Here is a 25737-nt window from a genome sequence, read left to right as displayed (position 1 = left end):
GCAAGCTGATCGTTTGCTGAGTGAGCTAGCTGTGTCAGACCTGCACAGACAGCCATCTTTCTCTAGTGAACCACCTAAAACAATACTCTGAACTATACCTAGATACGTTTTTGAGGTTATAAAAAAAAATCAAGGCCGGGGAAGTAGCTCATGCCTGTAATCTTAGCACTCTGGGAGGCTAAGGCAGAAGGATCGCTTGAGCTCAGGAGTTCAAGACCAGCCTGAGCTAGAGTGAGACCCCATCTCTACTAAATAGAAAAATCAGCCAGGTGTTGTGGTGCACGCCTATAGTCTAGCTACTGAGAAGGCTGAGGCAGGAGGATCGTTTGAGCCCAGGAGTTTCAGGCACCAGTGAGCTACGATGATGCCAGTGCACTATTCCCAGGGTGACAGAGTGAGACTGTGTCTCAAAAGAAAAGGGAAGGTGGACCCTTTTCCTCACTCCCCCCTTTAAAAAAAAGGAAAAGAAAATCAAGTAGTATTGCAAGTTGGTCTGAACTCAAATAAGACCCCATATACAACTAGGTACATTGTCTTGCAGAGGGTAATACATGTCAGTCTTGCTAGCATTAATCATGCAACCTGAGGTTTTGCTTCGTTCACAGCAGCAAGATGGAACTTATTGATGATAACACTGTAGTCAGGGCACGAGGTTTACCATGGCAGTCTTCAGATCAAGATATTGCAAGATTCTTCAAAGGACTCAATATTGCCAAGTTGGTTTTCTTTAATCTCTATTTAAATTTAAGATTCCTAATGGGATAATGGGCTTCCTATTTTTTCTCACTGTATTTTTTTTTTTCCTACCTGCCATCTGTTTTATTATTCTCAAAGGGGAGGTGCAGCACTTTGTCTGAATGCTCAGGGTCGAAGGAATGGAGAAGCTCTGGTTAGGTTTGTAAGTGAGGAGCACAGAGACCTAGCACTACAGAGGCACAAACATCACATGGGGACTCGGTATATTGAGGTATGTCCTCACAACCTGACACCCTGGATGTCTTGAGTGAGTGTTAACAAATGATGGAAGGCCCAGAAACTATGTGATTAACTTTCCTTTCTTTTCTTAGGTTTACAAGGCAACAGGTGAAGATTTTCTTAAAATTGCCGGTGGTGAGTACTTTTTATATAATGTGGTTTTAGTTCATAAGAATCTAAAATTTAGCATGTTTAGATTTAGCAATGGAATATGGGAATAGAGTTTTTTGGAGATAGGGTCTCATTCTGTTGCCTGGGCTACCATGCAGTGGTGTCGTCATTGCTTATTGCAACCTCAAACTCCAGGGTTTAAATGATCATCCTGCTTCAGCCTCTCAAATAGGGAGCACCACATGCCTGGCTAATTTTTTAATTTTTAGTTTTTTTGTAGAGACAGGGTCTTGTCATGTTGCCCAGGTTGGTCTTGAATTCTGGGCCTCAAGCAGTCCTCCCACCTTAGCCTCCCAAAGTCCTAGGATGATTACAGGTGTGAGCCACCATGCCCAGCTGTAAAAATATATACATATATTTTTTAATAGAAAATATTTCTAATATCAGTGAGCTTAATGTTGTATAACACTTGCCATAAGGCTTGAGCCAACCTACTATAGTTAAATAGTCATTAAAAATATGAATATCAAAGGGTCATAGAAAGTTATATGTAAAAGGAAAAGGGTAGTTCTTGAAAGAAATCAGTTTTAAAATTGCTTTAAAACAGCCACACTTAAATACCTGGGGTTGTTGCATACCCGTTTCTAGTATTTCTAAACTTAAGTCCTCAGTGGACAAGAACATGGTAGTTTGGGGGCTTATATTTTTGGGTTCACAGTATTTGCAATAATATGGTTAGAAAGGTATGAGAGACAAATATTGTCTTTATCTCATTCTTGAGTGATTTATAGCTTTAAAACCTAAAAGTAATAGATGCATAAACAGTTTTACTGTGTTGGTCTGATTTTTTTCTTTATATGTATCTGTAAGTTTCTATTGCTTTCCTCATATTTTTTTATAACTTCCTTTTAATATATTATGAACATTTTCCCTTGTTACTGAATTTTCTTAAATGTTAATTGTTGGCCAGAGGCAGTGGCTCACGCTTGTAATCCTAACACTCTGGGAGGGCGAGGTAGGTGGATTGCTTGAGGTCAGGAGTTCAAAACCAGCCTGAGCAAGAGTGAGACCCTATCTCTACTATAAATAGAAAGAAATTAATTGGCCAACTAATATATATACAAAAAATTAGCCGGGCATGCCTGTAGTCCCAGCTACTCAGGAGGCTGAGGCAGGAGGATTGCTTGAGCCCCAGGAGTTTGAGGTTGCTGTGAGCTAGGCTGATGCCATGTCACTAACTCTAGCCTGGGCAAGAAAGGGAGACTCTGTCTCCAAAAAAAAAAAAAAAAAGTTAATTGTTACACAGTATTATATGTGCCATAATGTTTTTAAACATCCATGTTGTGCATTTAGAGCTTGTTTCTAACTTTTCACTTTATATTGTAGTGAATATTTTTCAGTCTTAGTATGAGACTCATTTATCCTCATAAAGATAAATCTCTAAAAGTAAATAAAAAAAAAAATAAAAGTAGAGTAGCTGAATCAAAGAATTGCAGACCTTTTAAACAGGTTTTTGACATAAATTGCTAAATTATACAAGGGTAATGTGAAGAACATTTGTATACCTGCGTTATATAGCCCTGGTGAAAATTTTTACAACTGTACAACTTTTAGTAACAGGATCTTGCTAACACAATTTGCTAGTACAATTTTGTTCTGGCTCGTCTTTACCTAAACCCTAAGGCTTAAAAATTCAGGGCTTCAAGTTTAATGGGTTTCCAGAGTTCCAAGGCAGTGTTTGCTGTTGGTTGGGGATAAATGTATTTGGGGTTGCTTTGCTCTTACCTGGATCCTTGGCTTCCATGAGAGATGCACTGCAAATTGTAGATGGCAAAGTTAATTGATTTTTACATTGTTTCCTGGAATTTAATTCTATATGGGTAGTATGATAAGAATTTGCTACTAAGGGAAAATGTTGCTAGTGTATGAATTTGAAGGATATGCCTATGGCTATTTGCTACATGGCAACATGTCTAAAATGCTTCCTTTTTATTAAAAAAAATGTCTTTTTAGAGATTAGGTCATGCTACATTGCCTAGGCTGGTCTGGAACTTCTGGGCCAATGCAATCCTCCCACCTCAGCCTCCCAAACAGCTGGGATTACAGAGATGAGTTGCCATGTCTGGCTCAAAATTCTTTATGTTGGGCAGAAAATGCTGATAAACAGCAAAACTGGGTGCCCAGTATATTCATAGTATTATCTCTGCTTGAGTGTGTTTGAATCTTTCATAATAAAAAGTAATCAGAAAAATGACAAACCCGAAGTGCTTTGTATCTACTTACTTCTCATAATTTATAAAGGTCAGGCAGTTTTATGTACAAAGACACTAAGGCACACAGTTGAGCTTGAGGAAGGTCATACTGTAGTAAACAGTAAAGCCCAAATTGAGCCCAGGCATTCCGTGTCCAAGACCTGTGCCTTTAACTACCATGACGACTTACTACCTCTTCATAGGAAATATAGGTGATTGGTCCATGATTTTATCGTCTAGCCAGCTTCCTGGATTAAGAGGTGGTTTTACGAGAATAAGGGCAGAGTTCGAAATTTGGGAAAAGAGAATTCTAATGCCTAGGATGTTATGAATTGTGTAGGAATTAGGGTCTTAATTACGAATTCAAAGCATTGCCAGAAACTTTATTTTAAATTTGGTAAAGTTGATGTCTTCACTGTTTGTCTCCATGCCTGCCTTAATATTTGTTTCCCCTAGGTACCTCGAATGAGGTAGCCCAGTTTCTCTCCAAGGAAAATCAAGTCATTGTCCGCATGCGGGGGCTCCCTTTCACGGCCACAGCTGAAGAAGTGGTGGCCTTCTTTGGACAGCATTGCCCCATCACTGGGGGGAAGGAAGGCATCCTCTTTGTCACCTACCCAGATGGAAGGCCGACAGGGGATGCTTTTGTACTCTTCGCTTGTGAGGAATACGCACAGAACGCGTTGAGGAAGCATAAGGACTTGTTGGGGAAAAGGTACATTGAACTCTTCAGGAGCACAGCAGCTGAAGTTCAGCAGGTTGGTTTTTAAGAGTATGTTGGTATCTTTGCTTTCATTCCTGTTTATGTCTGAAAATAACCCTACCTTATTCATTATGTTAAAATAAAACCTGGAGAATACAGAAAGTACATGAAAATAGGCTTCATTCTATAACAAAAAAATAGTCACTGTTATCCCATACACACACAGAAAACATACTACATTTTTATAAAGCTGGAATACTGCTGTAGCTGTCCTTTTGTATTCTGTTTTAAAACTACATATCTTGAAAGCTTACCCATGTCTAAAAAATTTCATGTTCAAGTCAATATCTCAATTCCTGTGTTATTGTACATTTAGGTTGCTTTTTTCCTAACATAAGAAATTCCTATATAAACATGCTTATAAAATAGTCGTCTATTTCTGATTAATTTCTATAGATTTAGAGTGTGATATTTTAAGGCTTTTAATGTCTTGCCAAATTATTATTTCCCAAAAGGCTTGATTAGTTTCATATCTTGTTGTTGACCTCTCCACTGTTTTACTAGCTTTCAGAATTCAGAGGTTTTTTCATTTTTTATTTTTATTTTTTTTTTGAGACAGAGTCTCGCTTTGTTGCCCTGGCTAGAGTGTGTTCTGTGGCATCAGCCTAGCTCACAGCAACCTGAAACTCCTGGGCCCAAGCAATCCTGCTGCCTCAGCCTCCCGAGTAGCTGGGACCACAGGCATGTGCCACCATGCCCGGCTAATTTCTTCTATATATATATTAGTTGGCCAATTAATTGCTTTGTATCTATAGTAGAGCCGGGGTCTTGCTCTTGCTCAGGCTGGCTGCGAACTCCTGACCTTGAGCAATCCACCCGCCTCGGCCTCCCAGAGTGCTAGGATTATAGGCATGAACCACCGCGCCCAGCCTATTTTTTATTTTTTTAAGGCATAAAATGGGGCAATCACTTCCCCAACATGTTCTAAGATCCAGGCTTGAAACCACCTATAGAATCTCAAGCCTTTCAACAATTTTTTACTTACCTGCTGAACATGTCTTCAGGAGTCAGTGAGGTTTAAATCTGTACTTTGTTGAAAATGTATGTCATAAATTCTCAATCTAAAATATGCTACATGTGCTAAAGGTTTCAAATGTTATATCCATTTATCTCAATCAAGAAGAAAAAACATAATGAGACTTTGTTTTAGTTCTTTAACTGGAAGAAAAGTGTCATAAAAATCATGGTCTAGATTGACTACCCCAGGGCCTGACCCTACTGTGCGGTGGTTTGGGAATAGAGTAGGGTGTCTCTGTGTCTCTACTGTACGGTGGTTTTGGGTGTGTTCTCTCTCCACTTCTCCATTTCTATTGATTTAACAAGTGTTGTAGTCATCATAGACTCCTCCACTGTCTTCTCTGCATTACTAAGAATCATGTCATTCGATCAGTATTTGAGCATTTCCTATTTGGCAGGTATAAGGTGCTTGACCCATTTCCTGTCCTGAGTTTTTCTATAACTACCTTAATTTTTTTTTTCTGTTCTTGTTCTCCTATTGTTTGTGCTGCATCTAGATTGTTTGCATAATTTAAGTCTTCCTGTTGCATTGTCGTGGCATTTCTTTGGCTGTGCTGTTTGATTTTTATTACCTCTTACTCAGATAACAGCTGAACAGGGTGTGATTCGGAAAATTAGTGTACACTTTGGGGAAGGGCTCATCACTTCTTCTACGTTTTCAGTTTATGGGATGTTAATGAAGACATTGGTTAAGTTGTTAGGTCTTTGTGCAAATGGCATTTGCACAAGGACCTACCTTTTCCTAGTATCATAAGCTAGTTGGCATGCTCTAAATTAAGGCAAAAGTGGACAAGAGCTTTGTAATACGAGTTTTACCTAGGAGCAATCCTTTGCCCTAAAATTACCTGACCTGTCACCATCCATTCTCAAGACAGCTGAATCCATGAATTTAAGATCCTGAAGATCCTGTCTTGCCACTGTCTCATATTCTCATGGAGACTAAATTGCTATATTGCTCTTTACCTTTATGGTCATCAAATGATTTTTTTTTTTATTTTTACATTATCTAGCAAGTCTTGTGCTATTATGCAGTATTATATATATATATATATATTTTTTTTTTTTTTTTTTGAGACAGAGTCTCACTTTGTTGCCCAGGCTAGAGTGAGTGCCCTGGCGTCAGCCTAGCTCACAGCAACCTCAATCTCCGGGGCTCAGCGATCCTACTGCCTCAGCCTCCCGAGTAGCTGGGACTACAGGCATGCGCCACCATGCCCGGCTAATTTTTTGTATATATATTTTTTAGTCGGTCAATTAATTTATTTCTATTTTTGGTAGAGACGGGGTCTTGCTCAGGCTGGTTTCGAACTCCTGACCTTGAGTATTCTGCCCGCCTCAGCCTCCCAAAGTGCTAGGATTACAGGCGTGAGCCACCACGCCCGGCCTGCAGTATTATATTTTAACATAATCGAAAGTCACTGCGTTTGGGCTGTGGTTCCTCCATGGGGTCATTCTATTTCTTGGATTTGGAGATAGAGAATGAAAATAATATCAAGGGGAACACTGTGTACTTAATGGAATCTAATAAATTAGTACAAAAGTCTACATTTAGTGATACGTCCTGGTTTTTATGGAAGTGGCAGCCTTTTACGATACTTGTCTCAAGGTGTACATAGTGACACATTTTTTATTTCTAGGTAGACACATCCTTAACATAAGTGCATTGTGTTGAGTGTGTATTTGACAAGAGTTGAGTATCATGCTTTCATAGCTGAAATGCATGAATCTCATTCTCTATCACTGCTTCTCAAACTTGGATGTACTTACCACTTGGGGATTTTATTCAAATACAGACTATAAAAAACAAAAACAACAAATATAGGCTATATTTACTATGTATGGGGTATAGCTGAAATTCTGCATTTCTTATAGACTTGCCAGGGATGCCATTGCTGGTCTGCAGACGGCATAGGAGAAGAAGCAAGGCTCTAAATCACTTCTATTTTGCTTTGAGTACAGGTGCTGAATCGATTCTCCTCGGCCCCTCTCATTCCACTTCCAACCCCTCCCATTATTCCAGTACTACCTCAGCAATTCGTGCCCCCTACAAATGTTAGAGACTGTATACGCCTTCGAGGTCTTCCTTATGCTGCCACAATCGAAGACATCTTGGACTTCCTGGGGGAGTTCTCCACCGATATTCGTACTCATGGGGTTCACATGGTATTGAATCACCAGGTAAGAAAGTCACTTATGGAAAACTTACTTATTATCTAAAGCGCTCTCTCAATAAAAATGTACAAATAGTCCTCAGTCATACAGCAAGTTTTTAAGGAAAGATTTAACCGTAAATATAAGAGATCTGGCCGGGCACAGTGGCTCACGCCTGTAATTCTAACACTCTGGGAGGCCGAGGCGGGCGGATTGCTCCAGGTCAGGAGTTCAAACCCAGCCTGAGCAAGATCTCATCTCTACTAAAAATAGAAATTAATTGACCAACTAAAAAAAAAAAAATATATATATATATATATACACACACACACACACACAAAAAAAAAAATTAGCCAGGCATGGTGGCACATGCCTGTAGTCCCAGCTACTCATGAGGCTGAGGCAGTATGATCTCTTGAGCCCGGGAGATTGAGGTTGCTATGAGCTAGGCTCATGCCACGGCACTCACTCTAGCCTGGGCAACAACGTGAGACTCTGTCTAAAAAAAAAAAAAAATACAAGAGGTCTTTAGGATAAACCTAGAACAAATGCTGTCATTAGTATGATAATTCAATTTCAGCTTGATTCCATCATATATCAAATTACCAATACATCAGGTAGTAGCCAAATATATTATCAGTCTCTATACCATTTTTTCTGTTGCAGCTACTGAACTCTGCAACTCTGCAGTTTGTAGTGTGACAGCAAATGTGGATTATATGTAAATAAAGAAGCATACCTGTGTTCCAGAGCATTTTGTATACATAGACTGTTCAGAAATGGCTCATTTCATATATATGTTAGACATCAAATTACATTCAGAGTAATGCAAAAAATTCAGTTAGGACCTGTGTCCATTATACCTAGAATAGGATGTGGGTCATAATAGGCACTCAGATGTATTTATGAATGAATTGCTGAGAAGCCTCTATCAAAAGCTAACTGAATTTTTTCAGTATGCAAATGTAAAGTATTCCCTAGTTTGGTGTTATTTGATTTTTGTTTATATAAAATTAGTCATATTTGCTAGGAAATTTATCAGTATTTTGAGCTATCATAAGCAGGATAAAAGTCTAAAAACCCATAAGCCAAGTAGTTATATTTAAAACTTTGGAATTCCTTAAAAGCAAAGTTGTAATAATTTTTGAAAATAAGACTTTTTTTAGCATTAGTGGTTGCATATAGGCTTATATTGGAAATACTAATTATTTTCCTAAACTTTTAACTTCCCACCTTTTCACTTGGAGATTTGGTCACTTTCATAACTGTAATCTTGTCTTACTAGAAAGCACATGACATTAGATACATGGAATCAGAAAACATTCTGAGCCCTTGTTCCCTATACCAGTTTTCTGTACCAGCATATGCTCATAACTCATAAGTCAATATTATAATACAACTTGTTATCTGACACACTCCATGTGCTTCCCTGGTAAGAATCCTTTAAATAAAATTCTCCACGAAACAGTATCACCAGGGAATTGTTCAGTTTCTTTTTTAGTAGACCTTTCTAATAACCCAGGGCCCATTACTCTTTGATTAATAGCAGTAGACAGATTTGCCTCTTGGTGACCCATGTGACCTGTTGTGATTATACTTGGGGGAAAAAATGCTGCTTTGATGATAGATGAGCTCTTAGCTGCCTTGAAGATGTTAGGTTTCCGTCTTGGACTGGGTTCGTTGCTAATTTCCCTGGTATGGTAACTCTTATGGTAACTTGCATGGTAATAATTTGGACTAAATAGTCCCTAAGAGACTTTTAGAGAAAACCATAAAATAAGAAAGCAGTCCTATTCACTGGTTGTCTTTTTCTCCCCCATAAAAATGTTCACGCTCTATAAAACTAAGATGTTCTAGTTCTTCAGAACAGAAATCTATGGGCTTGGTTTTTTACAGGGTATCTTAGTAAGCTGTTGCTAATAAAAATGTCTATGAACACCTGTTTGAGCAAGGTGGTGCTACAAGAGAGTGGATGAGAGAAGGGCTCCCAAGCAAGGCTGATGACACAGCTCTCACCAGCCCTCATTGTGCCTTGCAGCTCCCAAGTCCTTACCCCCGAGCCACATTCCACCCTAGGCTTCAGGGAAGAGGGAAATGTGAAAGGATCTCTGGCACATCAGTGACATACTGGAACAGAGAGTGCAAGAGAATACTGGTTTGTTCTGATTTCTGTAGGAGGATATGTAATGCTCCAATACTGGTTTTGTTACTAGCCTTTCTCAATCGAATGAGATTTAATCAGATCTTTCAGAAGGGGAGAAAAACCCAATATACAATCCTATATTTTGCAATTGCAGTCACAAGGAGACTCTTTGAAAACATTGGAAATCTGATACTAATTTAACAGAAACCAAAAAAGGTTCACCTTCAGCTGTGAGCTCTCAAAACTGTTTCTTCTAGGTTTTGTGGGCCATTCTGGTGGTTAGGTGATGAAATACAAATCAGGTTTTAGGAGAGCACACTGTCACCCAGATTTTGTGGCTAAAGTGTACTATGGGTGATTGTCACTTTGCATGTTTTGTAAGCAACTATTTCCTTGTTGAAGGAGACAGTCTCCTTTTGTTTTTATTCTTCCCCCACACACTCAGGGCCGCCCTTCAGGAGATGCCTTTATCCAGATGAAGTCTGCGGACAGAGCATTTATGGCTGCACAGAAGTGTCATAAAAAAACCATGAAGGACAGATATGTTGAAGTCTTTCAGTGTTCAGCTGAGGAGATGAACTTTGTGTTAATGGGGGGAACTTTAAATCGAAATGGCTTATCCCCACCGCCATGTAAGTTACCATGTAAGTTTTTCTTGGGTCTTGGCGCTATTCTACGCTATATGCTGGTAGGTGCTTGAGCTGCTTCCATAACTTTCTGTGCCCTTGGTTCTTTCTGAGGCAGGTGAGGTGGTTACTTACATAAGGCTTTTTTCCCAGCTGAAATCGGTAGTATCTGGTAATCATTTAAGACCTTGGTTGTGGACCCCTATAATTAGCGATGCTACGAATACCTCCTTTCAAATTATATTCTTGCTTTTACAGTGATAAGCACTTGATTTCTGAAGCTTAGTGTGCTCCAGATAAGCACTGACTCTGGGAGGCAACCTGGCTATGTGGATGATCTTTATACGCATTTAAAGGCAAAATAAAAGTATGGCTGGATTTTTTTTTTTTTTTTTGACACATTAAGTTTTAAGAAGAGTAATTTGATGCAAATTTTGTGTTCAACTTTTTGAGCATCAAGTATTTTTTGAAAATGATAACCTGGAGAGCATTTCTATTGCTTGCCAGGATATGTGGAATGAGCAAGTTAGAAAAAAATATAAAAAATTCGTGAATGAATTAGCCAAAGTTTTCATTTGATCACAGGTTCAGTGCTTAATTTCAAGCCGTGCTCTTGCTCATTGGCACCTGGGTATAAGCCATCTGGAATCCTGTTTGAGAGGAATAAGCCCTGTAGTCTAAAGACCAAGTTCTAGTTAGTGACAAAGAAATATTTGGGAATCTAATGTTAACACTTGAATCTTTTTTTTTTTTTTTTTACACAGTTTTTACTTTTTAATAAGACATACCTTGTTAGGCCTGTTGGGTATGCTTAAAGAATGTCATACTTGGAATGCAGTTCAAAGATAGCTAAGACAGTAAATTGGATTTATTTTCTTGATTCCAAGAAAGTGGGGAGTTTGTGGACATCACTTTCTAGTAAATAGGGGGTCTACTGGGAGGCCAAGGCAGTAGCATTGCTTGAGCTCAGGAGTTCGAGACCAGCCTTGAGCAAGAGCAAGACCCTGTCTCTACTAAAAAAAAAAAAAAAAAAAGAAATAAGAATAATTAGCTGGGTGCGGTGATGTGTGCCTAGAATCCCAGCTACTCTACCTGGTGATGGATTGAGACTCTGTATCAGAAAAACAACAACCAAAAAAGGGGAGTCTTATAACAATAATCCTGATTGATAAAGATTATTTGCAGAATATTTGGTGGGGCTTAATCCTTTTTTTCCTTTGGAATTTCTAAACACTAATATTCCATTTACCTGCTGCTTGCTGTTGGCAATTATCTTAGAGTTGATTATTAATGAGTATCAAATTTTAAAAATTTATAATTGAGTTGAGAAGGTATCCTAAAGCAATCCTAGTTGTATGTCTTCTGTCCATAAACCACTGATAACGTTAATAGCTTTTGTGATATCCTTTAGTGATAATCCATCATGCATTGTCAGGTAAAGGAATTTCTCTATCATGTGTGATCCAAATTCTTTTATGATACTGTTCTCCTCCTGGTGGAAAACTGCTCATTATAGACTTTCTTCATCAGACTTTAATTTCTTTCCTCCTCTCCCATCCCCATAGCCCTAAAATAAAAAAAAAACTTAAAATACATGTTTCACATAAGAAAATATTTCTTCAGGGTGGAAGAGGGTGAGGGATGAGAAATTACTTCATGGGTAGAATGTATATTTTTTGGTGATAGTTTCACTAAAAGCCTAGATTTCACCGCCACACAGTATATCCATGTAACAAAACTGCATTTGTACCTCTTACTTTTATTTAAAAATATATATTTCTGTACTTTTGGTTACTTTTAATACTTACCAAAAATGAGGACAAAAGTTTTAACAAAAATTTGGCTGTTTGCCTTTTTAGTGAAAGAGTTTTCTTTTTTAAAAATCAGAATTCCAGTTTAGTCTGTGGCCATGCCACCCTGAACGTGCCTGATCTCATGTGATCTCAGAAGCTAAGCAGGGTCAGGCCTGGTTAGTATTTGGATGGGAGAATTACAATTTATACATACTAATATCATGCCTGTTGTGCTGGACTTTTTTCCCTGCCAATAGAGTTTAGATGATTGACTAATTATACGGAAGCCACAAAATGTAGAGAAATTGCATATGTTTTTGATGTAATCTCAAGGACTGAAGCAATCAAAATAGTAATTGGTTATCATCCCGTACTGAACAATGTCCTGTTGAATTTGACAAAGAAATGTTGCTAAAGTCTCATTGACATTTTAATGTTTGTCAATTTATTATGAAGGAACGTGTTAAGATCAACTTCATTTTTGTAATCTGTGCATATTATATGTCTAATTCTCTTTTAGAAATATAAGAATAGCTATTCTTTCAGTCGAGGGATGCCCAAAGCTTAGCAGCCTAATTTGTTTGGTTATCAAAAATTTCTACCTTTCTTTGTTTTTTTTTTTTTTTTTTTTTTTTTTTTTTTTTGAGACAGAGTCTCACTTTGTTGTCCAGGCTAGAGTGAGTGCCGTGGCGTCAGCCTAGCTCACAGCAACCTCAAACTCCTGGGCTCGAGTGATCCTTCTGCCTCAGCCTCCCGAGTAGCTGGGACTACAGGCATGCGCCACCATGCCCGGCTAATTTTTTATATATATATCAGTTGGCCAATTAATTTCTTTCTATTTATAGTAGAGACGGGGTCTCGCTCTTGCTCAGGCTGGTTTTGAACTCCTGACCTTGAGCAATCCGCCCGCCTCGGCCTCCCAAGAGCTAGGATTACAGGCGTGAGCCACAGCGCCCGGCCCCTTTCTTTGTTTTGAAGCAGAACAGATCTATACTTACTATATATGTTTGTCTTATTGGTATGAGGCACTGTTATATAATGAATTGCCTCATAGTTTTGAAAGCAGATTATGAGCTCAGGCCATCTAACTTACTATAAGACTTAAGTGCCTCAATTTTTATTGTTGGCTTTTCTGTGGGCTCTTTTTAAAAATACTATGTTACCTGTTTCACATCTGTGGACTCTTTAAGACCAGGGATCATAATTTAAAAGTATTTAGGTATCTAACATCTAGCACAGTTTTTGGTGATATGAAAGAGGCACCCAAAGTGGAATGTGAGATCTGTATGTTGGTCTTTGGTTTATGTGCCCATATTCAGCTGGCCGTCTTATACATCTCTGCAGAAATGTAGAAATTCTTAAGAACAAAAGACAATTTGACGTTATCTTGGAAATTTTCATGTGAACAAGTTATCCTCTGGACCTTTGCTATTTGCAAAATATGGCGGTTCTGGGTATGAAGTGTATAAAGTAGGAACCCCAATTTCAGTCAGTTGCTTCTACTGAGTGCAGATCGCCTGTTGGATAGTTGTGTTCATCTCACATGTGAAAGCTAATGAACAGCAACTGGTCTGAATTTCCAAGCCTAGAATATGTTGGTTTACCAGAAGACAGAGGAATTTGGGCTCATTTTCTATTTAATCTGAGCCAGCATTTTATCAGCTCTCAGGAAGACTTGAGCATCAATTTCTTCAAGGTTATTTCTCAGGCTGGATTTTTTTTTTTTTTAAATAGGTCTGATGATATAGATTAGCTTCAAAGCCCATTGTCTCCTTTAGGTAGGAATAATGCAGAGCAGATTACTCCTTTTAGGTCAGTTCACTCTGGCACAGCCTGCACTTTGGCATAATGCACAGTACTGGCGAAAAGTGTTTTCTTGCAATATGTTCCATTTTATGCTATACTGAAAGGTGAATAGCAAGATGGAGCAGCAGCATAACTGTCCAATTTAAAAATCTAGGCTTTAGTATGAAGTTACACTAAATGTCAGTTCCATGTTTCTTTCCTCTAAGGGTTGGTTTGTGGGAACTGGCACCTGGGAGTGTGAAAAAAAATCACTTTGTGAAATGATTGAGAAGACTTGAAAATCCACTTGATGTTCCTCCTTGCACCGTGCCCCCCACCCCCCCAATTTGAGACTAAAAATGGTTCTTTAGCTTAACAGTGTGGCATTTGGGATCTATACAATGGAAAGGAAGTTTGGGATGTATGAAGAACCGTGATGGTCTCTTTCTTTAAAATGTATAGATGGCACAGTGACTTTATGGCTTTAGCACCAGCACACGTGTCAGCTATTACAAACACATCTCAAGAGACTCTCTCTTCTTTGCTTATTTAGGTCTGTCTCCTCCCTCCTACACGTTTCCAGCTCCTGCAGCAGTTATTCCTACCGAAGCTGCCATTTATCAGCCCTCTGTGCTTTTGAATCCGCGAGCACTGCAGCCCTCTGCAGCATACTACCCAGCGGGCACCCAGCTCTTCATGAACTACACAGCCTACTATCCCAGGTAAGGCTCTGAGGGAAGTGGAAATGAGGGGCAGAAACAAAGGACTCCTTTGATAGCCAGTGCCCAGGCTCACAAAAGAATATTGTCTGCCACATTGAAGATTAGCACGGCAAGCAACAGCTTCTGGTCATATCTCCGACCAAGAAGGTCGTTCCAAGACAAACCAAAGAAGTTTATTTTTTAACTATATATTCACAGCACGATCTTTTTAGGTCACCTTATGTGTACGACTTTACTTTTTTACTCCTCCTATCATAGGGCCATAACTGAGTAACTGTGTAATCACTGCAATAGGGGTGGTGACATCATGCAAATGAGTCACAAATAAGGAAAATCCAAAATGGGAAAAATTATATATTTGGGGGAGGGAGAGTGTTGTCTTTGTATGTAATAAAGTTTGATCGGCCTGAAGAGAACAATTGTATTTTTTTTTTTTTTTTTTGAGACAGAGTCTCACTTTGTTGCCCAGGCTAGAGTGAGTGCCGTGGCATCAGCTTAGCTCACAGCAACCTCAAACTCCTGGCTCAAGTGATCCTCCTGCCTCAGCCTCCCAAGTAGCTGGGACTACAGGCATGCGCCACCATGCCCGGCTAATTTTTTGTATATATATATTTTTAGTTGGTCAACTAATTTCTTTCTATTTTTAGTAGAGACAGGGTCTTGCTCAGGCTGGTTTCGAACTCCTGGCATTCCGCCTGCCTCAGCCTCCCAGAGTGCTAGGATTACAGGCATGAGCCACCACGCCTGGCCAGAACAATTGTATTTTTAAGTAGCATGAATTCGTATTTTGCTTTTTTTTATTTTTTTATTTTGGAGACATAGTCTCGCTTTGTTGCCCAGGCTAGAGTGAGTGCCATGGCGTCAGCCTAGCTCACAGCAACCTCAAACTCCTGGGATCAAGCAATCCTTCTGCCTTAGCCTCCCGAGTAGCTGAGACTACAACCATGCGCCACCATGCCCAATTAATTTTTTCTATATATATTAGTTGGCCAATTAATTTCTTTCTATTTATAGTAGAGATGGGGTCTCGCTCTAGTTCAGGCTGGTTTCGAACACCTGACCTGGAGCAATCTGCCCGCCTCGGCCTCCCAGAGTGCTAGGATTTCAGGCGTGAGCCACCACGCCGGGCCATATTTTGCTTTAAATTTTGCAGGGTTTGTATTCTTTTTCCCCTAAATCTTTATTGTAAACGAAAACAAATCCAAAACTAAATTATTCAGTATTTTCTTAGAGTCAATATATTTTAAATCTTTTGTTCCTTTTAGTTGAGTTCAATTTCTGGAAAGTAGTATAGGGTATGATGGAGAGAATGTCAGTCTGGGATTTGGGTTACCTAAGTTTTGGTCTTACCTCTTCTAACTGGGGTGAGTTGGTAGCTTAACAATTTTGGATCTTATAAAATGGGATTGACCAAGTTTTTATAGTCCCTATCAGGTCTGATTGCCTGTGATTCTCACTTGGATATAATGAATAATGATTCTTTTTTTTTTTTTTTTTTTTTTTTTACCCCACATTAGAAAAGCTGGGCAAATGAATAACCTTTCATTTTTTGTTTTCCAGAAAAATTTTTGAAATATCTTTTTGTTTAGCCAGTAACTAGTTTACTTTATTAAAATAAAATTGACTTTGGCATAAACAATATTGCTCAATTTAAAAGATAAAACAAAGTCATTTTTACTAGACTTTGATTTTTTTTTTTTTTTTTTTTTTTTGAGACAGAGGCTCACTCTGTTGCCTGGACTAGAGTGCTGTGGCATCAGCCTAGCTCACAGCAACCTTAAACTCCTGAGCTCAAGCGATCCTCCTGACTCAGCCTCCCCAGTAGCTGGGACTACAGGCACATGCCAATAGGCCCAGCTAATTTTTCCTATTTTTAGTAGAGATGAAGTCTTGCTCTTGTTCAGGCTGTTCTTTTTTTTATTTTTTTATTTTTTTTATTTTTTTTAAGCCAGTCAAATTTAGCAGTGGGGGGTTGAATACCAACTTTAGTGACACTAATGTGAATAAGTTCTGATAACCCACTACCATCGGACCAGCTTTTTTTACTTTTTTTTATTTTTATTTTTTTTTTATTTTCAGGCTGTTCTTGAACTCTTGACCTCAGTCAGTCCTCCCTACCTTGGCCTCCCAGAGTGCTAAGATTACAGGCGTGAGCCACCATGCCCAGCCAGACTTTGATTTTTCTTCCCAAGCTATTAAGACTAAATGTTTTGAGTATGCACATGAATACGTGAGGTTTTTGACAAGTGGCCTGGAACATAGTCTTGTAGTTGCTCTGTTGCATTATATTTTTCTTCACCCCTCTAACATTGAGTTTTCTAGTAGAGAGCAAGACTTTTGGTATTTCCTTGTAGCCGTGAAGTTTATAGCCACTTTTAGTTGCATTTGTTTATTTTGTTAGGAGCTTTTAAAACATTAATACTATTGAAAATATTCTTTATTCTACTGGGGAAGAAAAATAGGGAGAAAGTGGTGAGAGTTGTCAGCTAGCTATCTTTTGAAGCCTTGAAAAGGCTCAGGGGTGGGCGCGGTGACTCACGCCTGTAATCCTAGCACTGTGGGAGGCTGAGGCTGGTTTGAGCTCAGCAGTTGAAGACCAGCCTGAGCCAAGAGTGAGACCCTTGTCTCTACTAAGAATAAAAAGAAATTACTTGGACAGCTAAAAACATACAGAAAAAATTCACTGGCCATGGCGGCGCATGCCTGTTGTCCCAGCTACTCAGGAGGCTGACGCAGAAGGATTGCTTGAGCCCAGGAGTTTGGGATTGCCGTGAGCTAGGCTGATTCCACGGCACTCTAGCTGGGGCAACAGAGTGAGACTCTGTCTCAAGAAAAAAAAAAGGCTCAGAAGCATGAGTAACTGTTCTTGGTTGAAGGGCAGGCACCTAGGCCAACCCCAATGTGTCCCCTTCTCTGGGACCCTGTGGCAGTCACTTGTCGCTGGTGGGCTCTGGTTATAGGAATTTCTTTGCCTACCTTTCTTACATCATCAGAATGTTAGGAGTGGAATGCATTGTACCTCTGAATGCCTGGTGCAGCTTTTGTGCCGGCAACACATATTTGCTGAGCATTCAGCTCCATCATTGACTTGCCATATGAGCACTGTTACAGGAAGAATCTCTTAGAAATGTGACCATAAATCTTGAAGCCCCAAAGACAGTAGGAACTGATATATGTGACTTAATAGGTCCTGTTATTTAGGATACCTGCCTGTAAATTAAATTTTGTAATGTGGTCATTATTAGTTTTAGGAATATAGTTTTAGAATATAGAAAAATTAGTTTTAGGAATATAGTTTTAGGAATATAGTGAGTAAACATAAAGACTCCCATTTTACACACCTCCAAGTCCAGAAGTAACTGTTATCATTTTGGTAATATACACCTGTGTGTTTCTAAATAACATAGCATACTTAACATGTACCGTCCACTTGTTCCTCACCCCCCACCCACGTTGACAATGTGTCATTGAGTTCTTCCCTAGGATATATTTATATAAATACCTCATTCTTATAACTTCCTCATAATGTCCCAAGTGCAAAAATACATTGTAATTTAACAGTTCCTTTATTTTTAGACATCTACACTTAAAATTTTTCTATATTAAACAAAGCATATGTTGATCTTTAAACACTTGCTTATATTTCCATTTGACATTTATAGAAGTAGAATTTTTCAATTGAAGGCCGTATGCAATGTGTGTATATATATATATGTGTATGTATATATTTATACATATTTAGAAATAGGATCTTGCTATGGTGCCCAGTTTGGACTTAAATCATGGGCTCAAGTGGTACTGTTTCTTCATCCTCCCCGAGTAGCTGGGACTGCAGGCAAGAGCCACTGGACCTGGCTCATGTGCATTATACTTAGGCTAATACTTCAAAATTAACCCTAGTGTGTAAAATTAATTTACATTTCCTTAATTCCAGTGAAGTTACACAAACATATGAAATTATTCAAATATGGGGATTATATGTTCTTATTCATACTGCAAAATCTGTACTAATTTAAAGAGCAAATTCTAAACATACAATATTCTACAATTTTGGCAGAATAGCATCAATTTCTTTTTTTTTTAATTAATTTATTTTTTAATCTTTTTTGAGACAGAGTCTCGCCTTGTTGCCCAGGCTAGAGTGAGTGCTGTGACGTCAGCCTAGCTCACAGCAACCTCAAACTCCTGGGCTCAAGTGATCCTCCTGCGTCAGCCTCCCAAGTAGCTGGGACTACAGGCATGTGCCACTATGCCCAGCTAATTTTTTCTATATGTATTTTCTATATGTATTTTCTATATGTATTAGTTGGCCAATTAATTTCTATTTATAGTAGATACGGGGTCTCACTCTTGCTCAGGCAGGTTTGGAACTCCTGACCTCGAGCAATCCACTGGCCTTGGCCTCCCAGAGTGCTAGGATTACAGGCGTGAACCACCGCGCCCGGCCAGAATAGCATTAATTTTTAACCTGATGTGACTATAGGGTACTTGAGGTTATTGAAAAACTTATTTTATTTTTTTTGAGAAAGAGTCTCACTTTTGTTGCCCAGGCTAGAGTGCCGTGGCGTCAGCCTAGATCACAGCAACCTCAAACTCCTGGGCTCAAGCGATCCTCCTGCCTCAGCCTCCCGAGTAGCTGGGACTACAGGCATGGGCCGCCATGCCCGGCTAATTATATTATATAATATATATATATATATTTTTAGTTTGCCAATTCATTTCTTTCTATTTATAGTAGAGACGGCGGGGTCCCGCTCTTGCTCAGGCTGGTTTTGGACTCCTGACCTTGAGCAATCCACCTGCCTTGGCCTCTCAGAGTGCTAGGATTACTATAGGCGTGTGTCACCACGCCCAGCTGAGGTTATTGAAAAAACTTTTAATGTAAATGTTCAAGTATATTTTGTTTTATTCTCTGATAATTAGGAAATCTAAAACAACATACTCTAGGATATTAATCAGACCTCTGTCTTTTTTTTTTTTTTTTTTTGAAGGAGTCTTACTTTGTTGCCAGGGCTAGAGTGCCGTGGCGTCAGCCTAGCTCACAGCAACCTCAAACTCCTGGGCTCAAACGATCCTCCTGCCTCAGCCTCCCGAGTAGTTGGGACTACATGCGTGTGCCACCATGCCAGGCTAATTTTTTCCATATATTTTTAGTTGGCCAATTAATTTCTTTCTGTTTTTAGTAGAGATGGGGGTCTTGCTCTTGCTTAGGCTGGTCTCCAACTCCTGACCTTAAGCGATCCACCTTCTTCAGCCTCTCAGAGTGCTAGGATTACAGGCGTGAGCCACCGTGCCTGGCTGACATCTGCAGTATTAAATCCATAATAAACATTGAGAAGTTAAACCTTTTTGAGATTAACTTCAGATGAAAATTTATTGAAAGGTTATTGAAAGTTTTCTAATGAAAACTTATTGAAAGTCTATTGAAAGGTTTCCTACATGAAAATTGACTCCTAGCTTACACTGACAAGGATTCAAATCATGATGTCTCTAGTCACTTCCAATTATATTTTCTTTGTAACACTAATGATATTAGTGAATGTTAATGAAAAGGTTCTGTGCAGTAATTTTGCAAAGCATGAGAACCAGATTTCTTTCTGTGGGACTTCTCAGACCATTTCATACAATAATGTATTATGACTCATCCAGAAGGAAGAATATAGTTCTCTTATCTTTTCACTAAACCCATTTCTCTAAGAGGATAGCTAATGATCCTTTCTTTTCTACTGAAATAATGGCAAGTCCTCAAATTATAAATGCTATGAATATTGTCATCATACTATTATTGCTTAAATTTTGGAAGGTGACCTGATAGCAACACTACCAGTGTTTTGTAATTATTAAATAAATTATGGAAGGGTATTATGAGGCTTGTTATCAATAAAGTGCATATTCATGTACTGATGTGGTAGCCCTCCTGGCCCCCTAGTATGTCCTATTCTACAAAGAATTTTGTTGTATTACCTACTCGGATAGAATGTATATTATAAAATTAGACAGTATAAATTAGGATCTGGGGAAAACACAGAGTAGGAGGAAATATTTGGGTAGTCTGGCAACAGAATCTTGGGCAATTAAATTGATATTGGAACTATAATAATGGGCTGTGAGCCGGGCGAGGTGGCTCACGCCTGTAATCCTAGCTCTCTAGGAGGCTGAGGCGGGTGGATTGCTCAAGGTCAGGAGTTCCAAACCAGCCTGAGCAAGAGCGAGACCCCGTCTCTACTAATAGAAAGAAATTAATTGGCCAACTAATATATACAAAAAAAAAAAAAATTAGCCGGGCATGGTGGCGAATGCCTGTAGTCCCAGCTACTTGGGAGGCTGAGGCAGGAGGATTGCTTGAGCCAGGAGTTTGAGGTTGCTGTGAGCTAGGCTGATGCCATGGCACTCACTCTAGCCTGGGCAACAAAGTGAGACTCTGTCTCAAAAAAAAATAAATAAATAAATAATGGGCTGTGAGCATGCTCAAATGGAAGCTTGAATACCAAAACTCATAATTGCAAAGGAAAAAAGGTCATAACTTGTCAGGGAAATAGAATTTTTCTCTACATTGCAGAAAAATTTTTTACCTAAATATGTAAGAGAAGACATTAAGTACTGTAGTGGAGGAAGTCTTCAACAACTTCATGGCATATTCACTCTTGTGGTTCATTCAGCATTTTCTTAACATGATTTTAGTGTAACTTGCCAAAGGAGTCTTGGTGGTGGTCCTAAGTAATTCGTGTCTTTCCAGCTGTGATATTCTAGCAGTTTTCAGAATGTAAACCTTTAGGAAAGCCCCTCTCGTTATTTTCATTTCTTCTCTCACCCCCTCAGTACATTGTGTGTTCAGGTAACTCTAACAGGGGTTTCTTACTCAGCCCAAGTGTAGTCGCCTTGTTAGTTTATTTTATTTGGTACGTGCTCTCCAACACTGTAGAACCTTTGAATTCAGTGTTATGTTGACTTGCTCATTCCATGGTGTACACAAAAATTTAAAAAAAAGGAAAGGAAAAAAAAATATTGACTTGCTCATTTGGCCCTAATCCTTTGATTTCTTTATGGTTTGGTCAAATCTTGAACTTTTTAGTAGAAATTAAATTATCATTGATACCATGTACACATAAGACATTAATACATATTGGCACTTGAGATAATATCCTTAATTTTAAAGATATAATGGAGGCAAGGACCTAAAACAGAGAGAAGTGATTCAACATAAAGATTAGGATAAGGCCGGGCGTGGTGGCTCACGCCCGTAATCCTAGCACTCTGGGAGGCCCAGGCGGGTGGATTGCTGGAGGTCAGGAGTTGGAAACCAGCCTGAGCCAAGAGTGAGACCCTGTCTCTACTATAAATAGAAAGAAATCAATTGGCCAACTGATATATATATATAAAAAATTAGCCGGGCATGGTGGCGCATGCCTGTAGTCCCAGCTACTCGGGAGGCTGAGGCAGCAGGATTGCTTGAGCCCAGGAGATTGAGGTTGCTGTGAGCTAGGCTGATGCCATGGCACTCACTCTAGCCTGGGCAACAAAGCGAGACTCTGTCTCAAAAAAAAAAAAAAAAGATTAGGATAAATTACTGGTATAGTCCTCTTGATGAACTTATATTCTTTTTTTTTTTTTTTTTGTATATATATTTTTAGTTGGTCAATTAATTTCTTTCTATTTTTTAGTAGAGATGGGGTCTCGCTCAGGGTGGTTTCGAACTCCTGACCTCGAGCAATCCGCCCGCCTCAGCCTCCCAGAGTGCTAGGATTACAGGCATGAGCCACCACTCCCGGCTGAATTTATATTCTTATTTATTTAGAGTGTGGTTAGAGAATTTCGTACTTGAAATCCTTATATTTTTCTAAACCTCTGCCATAAAGCCAATGTGCATAATTTTTTATAACAGTTTTATTGAGATAATGTAATAAAATTAACCCATTTTAAGTGTTCCATGGTTTTTAGCGTAGAGTTGTGCTAATTTTACAATCTAAGTTTTACATAATTTATCAGTCTAATTTTATTATAATGCATTACCCCAAAAAGAAGCCTCATACCGCTAGTTAGAAATTCTCATTTGTCTTCCTTCCTTTCACTGTCTCCCCTTCGCCCATCCCTAAACAACTATGATCCATTTTCTTTTTAATTTTTGAGACAGGGTCTTACCCTATTACCTAGACTTGGAGAGTCCAGTAGCCTGATCATAGCTCCCTGCAACCTCTTACTCCCAGACTCAGGTCATCCTCTCATCAGCCTCCTGAATAGCTAGGGCTATAGACACATATCATCACTTTCAGGTAATTTTTAAATTGTTTTGTAGTGACAGCATCTTGCTGTGTTGTCTGGGCTAGTCATAAACTCCTGGACTCAAGAGATCCTCCTGTCTTGACCTTCCAAAGTGCTGGGCTTACCAGTGTGAGTCACTGTGCCCAGCCCCATTTTCTGCTTCTATACATTTTCCTATTCTGAATATTTCCTATGAATGGCGTCATACCATTATGTGGTCTTTGTGGCTGACTTCTTTCATTTGGCATAATGCTTGAGGTTCATTTATGTAGTATGTATTAGTACTTCATCCCTTTTATAGCTAAAAATCCATTGTAGAGAGATGCCACATTTGGTTTGTCCATTTATCAGTTGTTAGATATTTGGAGTTGTTTACACTTTGGCTGTTAACAATGAATATTACTGTGCGCATTTGCATTCAATATTTTGTGTGGACATAGGTTTTCAATTTTCTTGAATATGTACCTACAAGTAGAATTTCTGGGTCATATAACTCTGTGTAAATTTTGAGAAACTACCAAGTTGTTTTCCAGAGAGGCTTCGCCATTGTACATTCCCACCATTTTCTGAGAGTTCTAATTTCTCTGCATCCTTTCCAGTCATTATTGTCTTTTATTTTAGCCATTTTCATGGGTGTGGATTTGCTATCATTATGGTTTTGATTTGCATTTCCTTAATGACTGTTGATTTTGAACATCTGTGAACGTGCTTTTTAGCCCTCCTATACCTTCTTTGGAAAAATGTCTATTCGAATCCTTTGCACAGTTTAAAATTGTTTTTTTGTTTGTTTGTTTCAAAATTTATTCATATGTTCTAAATATGAGATGTTATATAATTTGCAAATATTTTCAAGTGTGTGGGTTGTCTTTTCATTTTCTTGATGGTGTCCTTTAAAGTATAAAAGTTTTAATTTTTTTTTTTTTTTTTTTGAGTCAGAGTCTCACTCTGTTGCTCAGGCTAGAGTGCTGTCGCGTCAGCCTAGCTCACAGCAACCTCAAACTCCTGGGCTCAAGCAATCCTACTGCCTCAGCCTCCCAAGTAGCTGGGACTACAGGCATGCGCCACCATGTGCAGCTAATTTTTTGTTTCTTTGATAGAGACAGGGTCTTGCTCTTGCTCAGGCTGATCTCAAACTTCTGAGCTCAAACGATCTGCCCACCTTGACTTCCCAGAATGTTAGGATTACAAGTGTGAGCCACCATGCCCGGCTGTGGGATTATTCTTATACGAATGTAATACATACAAATAAAATGCTTTGATGGACCTTTCCCCCTCAAAAAATCGATCCTAAAAGTTTATTTCTGTTCTCTCAATTCTAGTCCATTGATCTATACCTACGTCCCTAACCCTGGGGCCATGGATGGGTCAGACTGGTCTGTTGCCTGTTAGGAACCAGGCCACAGAGCAGGTGAATGGCAGGCAAGCCAGGGAAGCTTCTCTATATTAACAGCTGCTCCTCATCACTGCACAAGCTTCACCTCTCCTGTCAGATCAGCGGTGGCATTAGATAGATTCTCACAGGAACTCAAACCCTACTGTAAACTGTACTCTCAAGGGATGTAGGTTGTATTCCTTATAAGACTCCAGTGCCCGATGATCTGAGGTAGTGATGCTAGTGCTGGGGAGCGGCTCCAGATGCAGATTACCATTAGCAGAGAGGTTTGACTGCACAGTAAATGTAATGTGCTTGAATCCTGAAACCATCCCCCGCCCTGTCTGTGGAAAAATTGTCTTACATGAAACCTGTCCTTGGGGCAAAAAAGATTGGAGACCGCTCATCTATACATTGTCTTTTTTTTTTTTTTTTTTTTTTGAGACAGAGTCTCGCTTTGTTGCCCGGGCTAGAGTGAGTGCCGTGGCGTCAGCCTAGCTCACAGCAACCTCAAACTCCTGGGCTCGAGTGATCCTTCTGCCTCAGCCTCCCGGGTAGCTGGGACTACAGGCATGCGCCACCATGCCCGGCTAATTTTATATATATATATCAGTTGGCCAATTAATTTGTTTCTATTTATAGTAGAGACGGGGTCTCGCTCAGGCTGGTTTTGAACTCCTGACCTTGAGCAATCCGCCCGCCTCGGCCTCCCAAGAGCTAGGATTACAGGCGTGAGCCACAGCGCCCGGCCTACATTGTCTTGATTACCATAGCTTTATAGCAAGGTTGAAATTGGTGAAATATAAGTCCTCCTACTTTGTTCTTTTTCAGGAGTTTCGCTTAATCTGGATCCTTTTCCTTTCCATTTCTGCAAAATAGCCAGTTGGAATTTTCATAGCCATTGTATTAAATCTTTAGGTTTATGGTGAATTTTTTTTTATGGTGTGTTTTTAACCATGTTAATTCTTCTATTTGTGAACATGAGTTCTTTCCATTGATTTAAATCTTTTTTTCTTTTAGCAATGTTTTGTAGTTTTCAATGTACAAATCTTGACTTTGTTAAATTTTTCCTAAGTATGTTTTATTTTTGGTTCATTGTAGTGTATAGAAATACAATTGATTAGTTTGTATATTGCTCTTGTATCATGTAACCTTGCTGAACTGGTTTATTCTAGTAGTTTTTTAGTACATTCTTTTTGATTTTCTAGACACAGGTGCATGTTTGTCTGGTCATTTTTCTGTGAAATGTTTTTGTTGATTCTTCTTTTGATAATCCGTGAAAGACTTTGAAATTTAGAACTTAGGTTGATGGAATATTCTTATGCCCTGTCAGGTAGATAATATGGCTTATTTAAATTTTCTTATGGTTCTTTGTATAGAGAAGTAATCATAGTTGGGAGAAGGGTAAGAATTCAAGTTGTGTTGCATTAAGCTTCATCAGAATTGGTTTTGTCTTAGATGCTGTATATAATTATTATTTATAACCTTACGTTTCTAGTTGTATAACTTTCATCTTGGCTATTATTTTTATCTTGATTATATTTTGAAGGTACTAGAGACCCCAGACTTAATTTATAGAAGATCTTTAGGCAAAGGGAATAGAATATGCCAGGACAAAGCTGTGAAAGTAAGTTGTGTACTGTGGAAATGACCTGACTTTCATATGAAGTATGGAAAAGTCTGAGTTACAAATAATAAAGTATGTGGGTAGCTCTTGATGGTCACTGAGTATTGGATCAATGTCTATCAGGTGTTTGACATGAGCAAA

General features: G+C 38.9%; 1 protein-coding gene across 3 annotated transcripts in view; it reads left to right on the top strand.

The window, feature by feature from the left end:
* The window catches only part of ESRP1 (epithelial splicing regulatory protein 1), a 64063-nt gene that overhangs the window by 23165 nt on the left and 15161 nt on the right, over positions 1–25737 (top strand). For all 3 annotated transcript variants that reach the window (XM_012772849.3, XM_012772847.2, XM_076005154.1), the window contains 7 exons: positions 606–716; positions 835–967; positions 1068–1110; positions 3795–4096; positions 7078–7296; positions 9858–10056; positions 14170–14338. In XM_012772849.3, the coding sequence (XP_012628303.1) occupies positions 606–716; positions 835–967; positions 1068–1110; positions 3795–4096; positions 7078–7296; positions 9858–10056; positions 14170–14338 (1176 nt within the window). The remainder of the gene's footprint in view (positions 1–605; positions 717–834; positions 968–1067; positions 1111–3794; positions 4097–7077; positions 7297–9857; positions 10057–14169; positions 14339–25737) is intronic.

The sequence above is a fragment of the Microcebus murinus genome, chromosome 7 (assembly GCF_040939455.1).
Source record: "Microcebus murinus isolate Inina chromosome 7, M.murinus_Inina_mat1.0, whole genome shotgun sequence".
NCBI classification, from domain to species: Eukaryota; Metazoa; Chordata; class Mammalia; order Primates; family Cheirogaleidae; genus Microcebus; species Microcebus murinus.
This window is presented reverse-complemented; position numbering and strand designations above follow the sequence as displayed.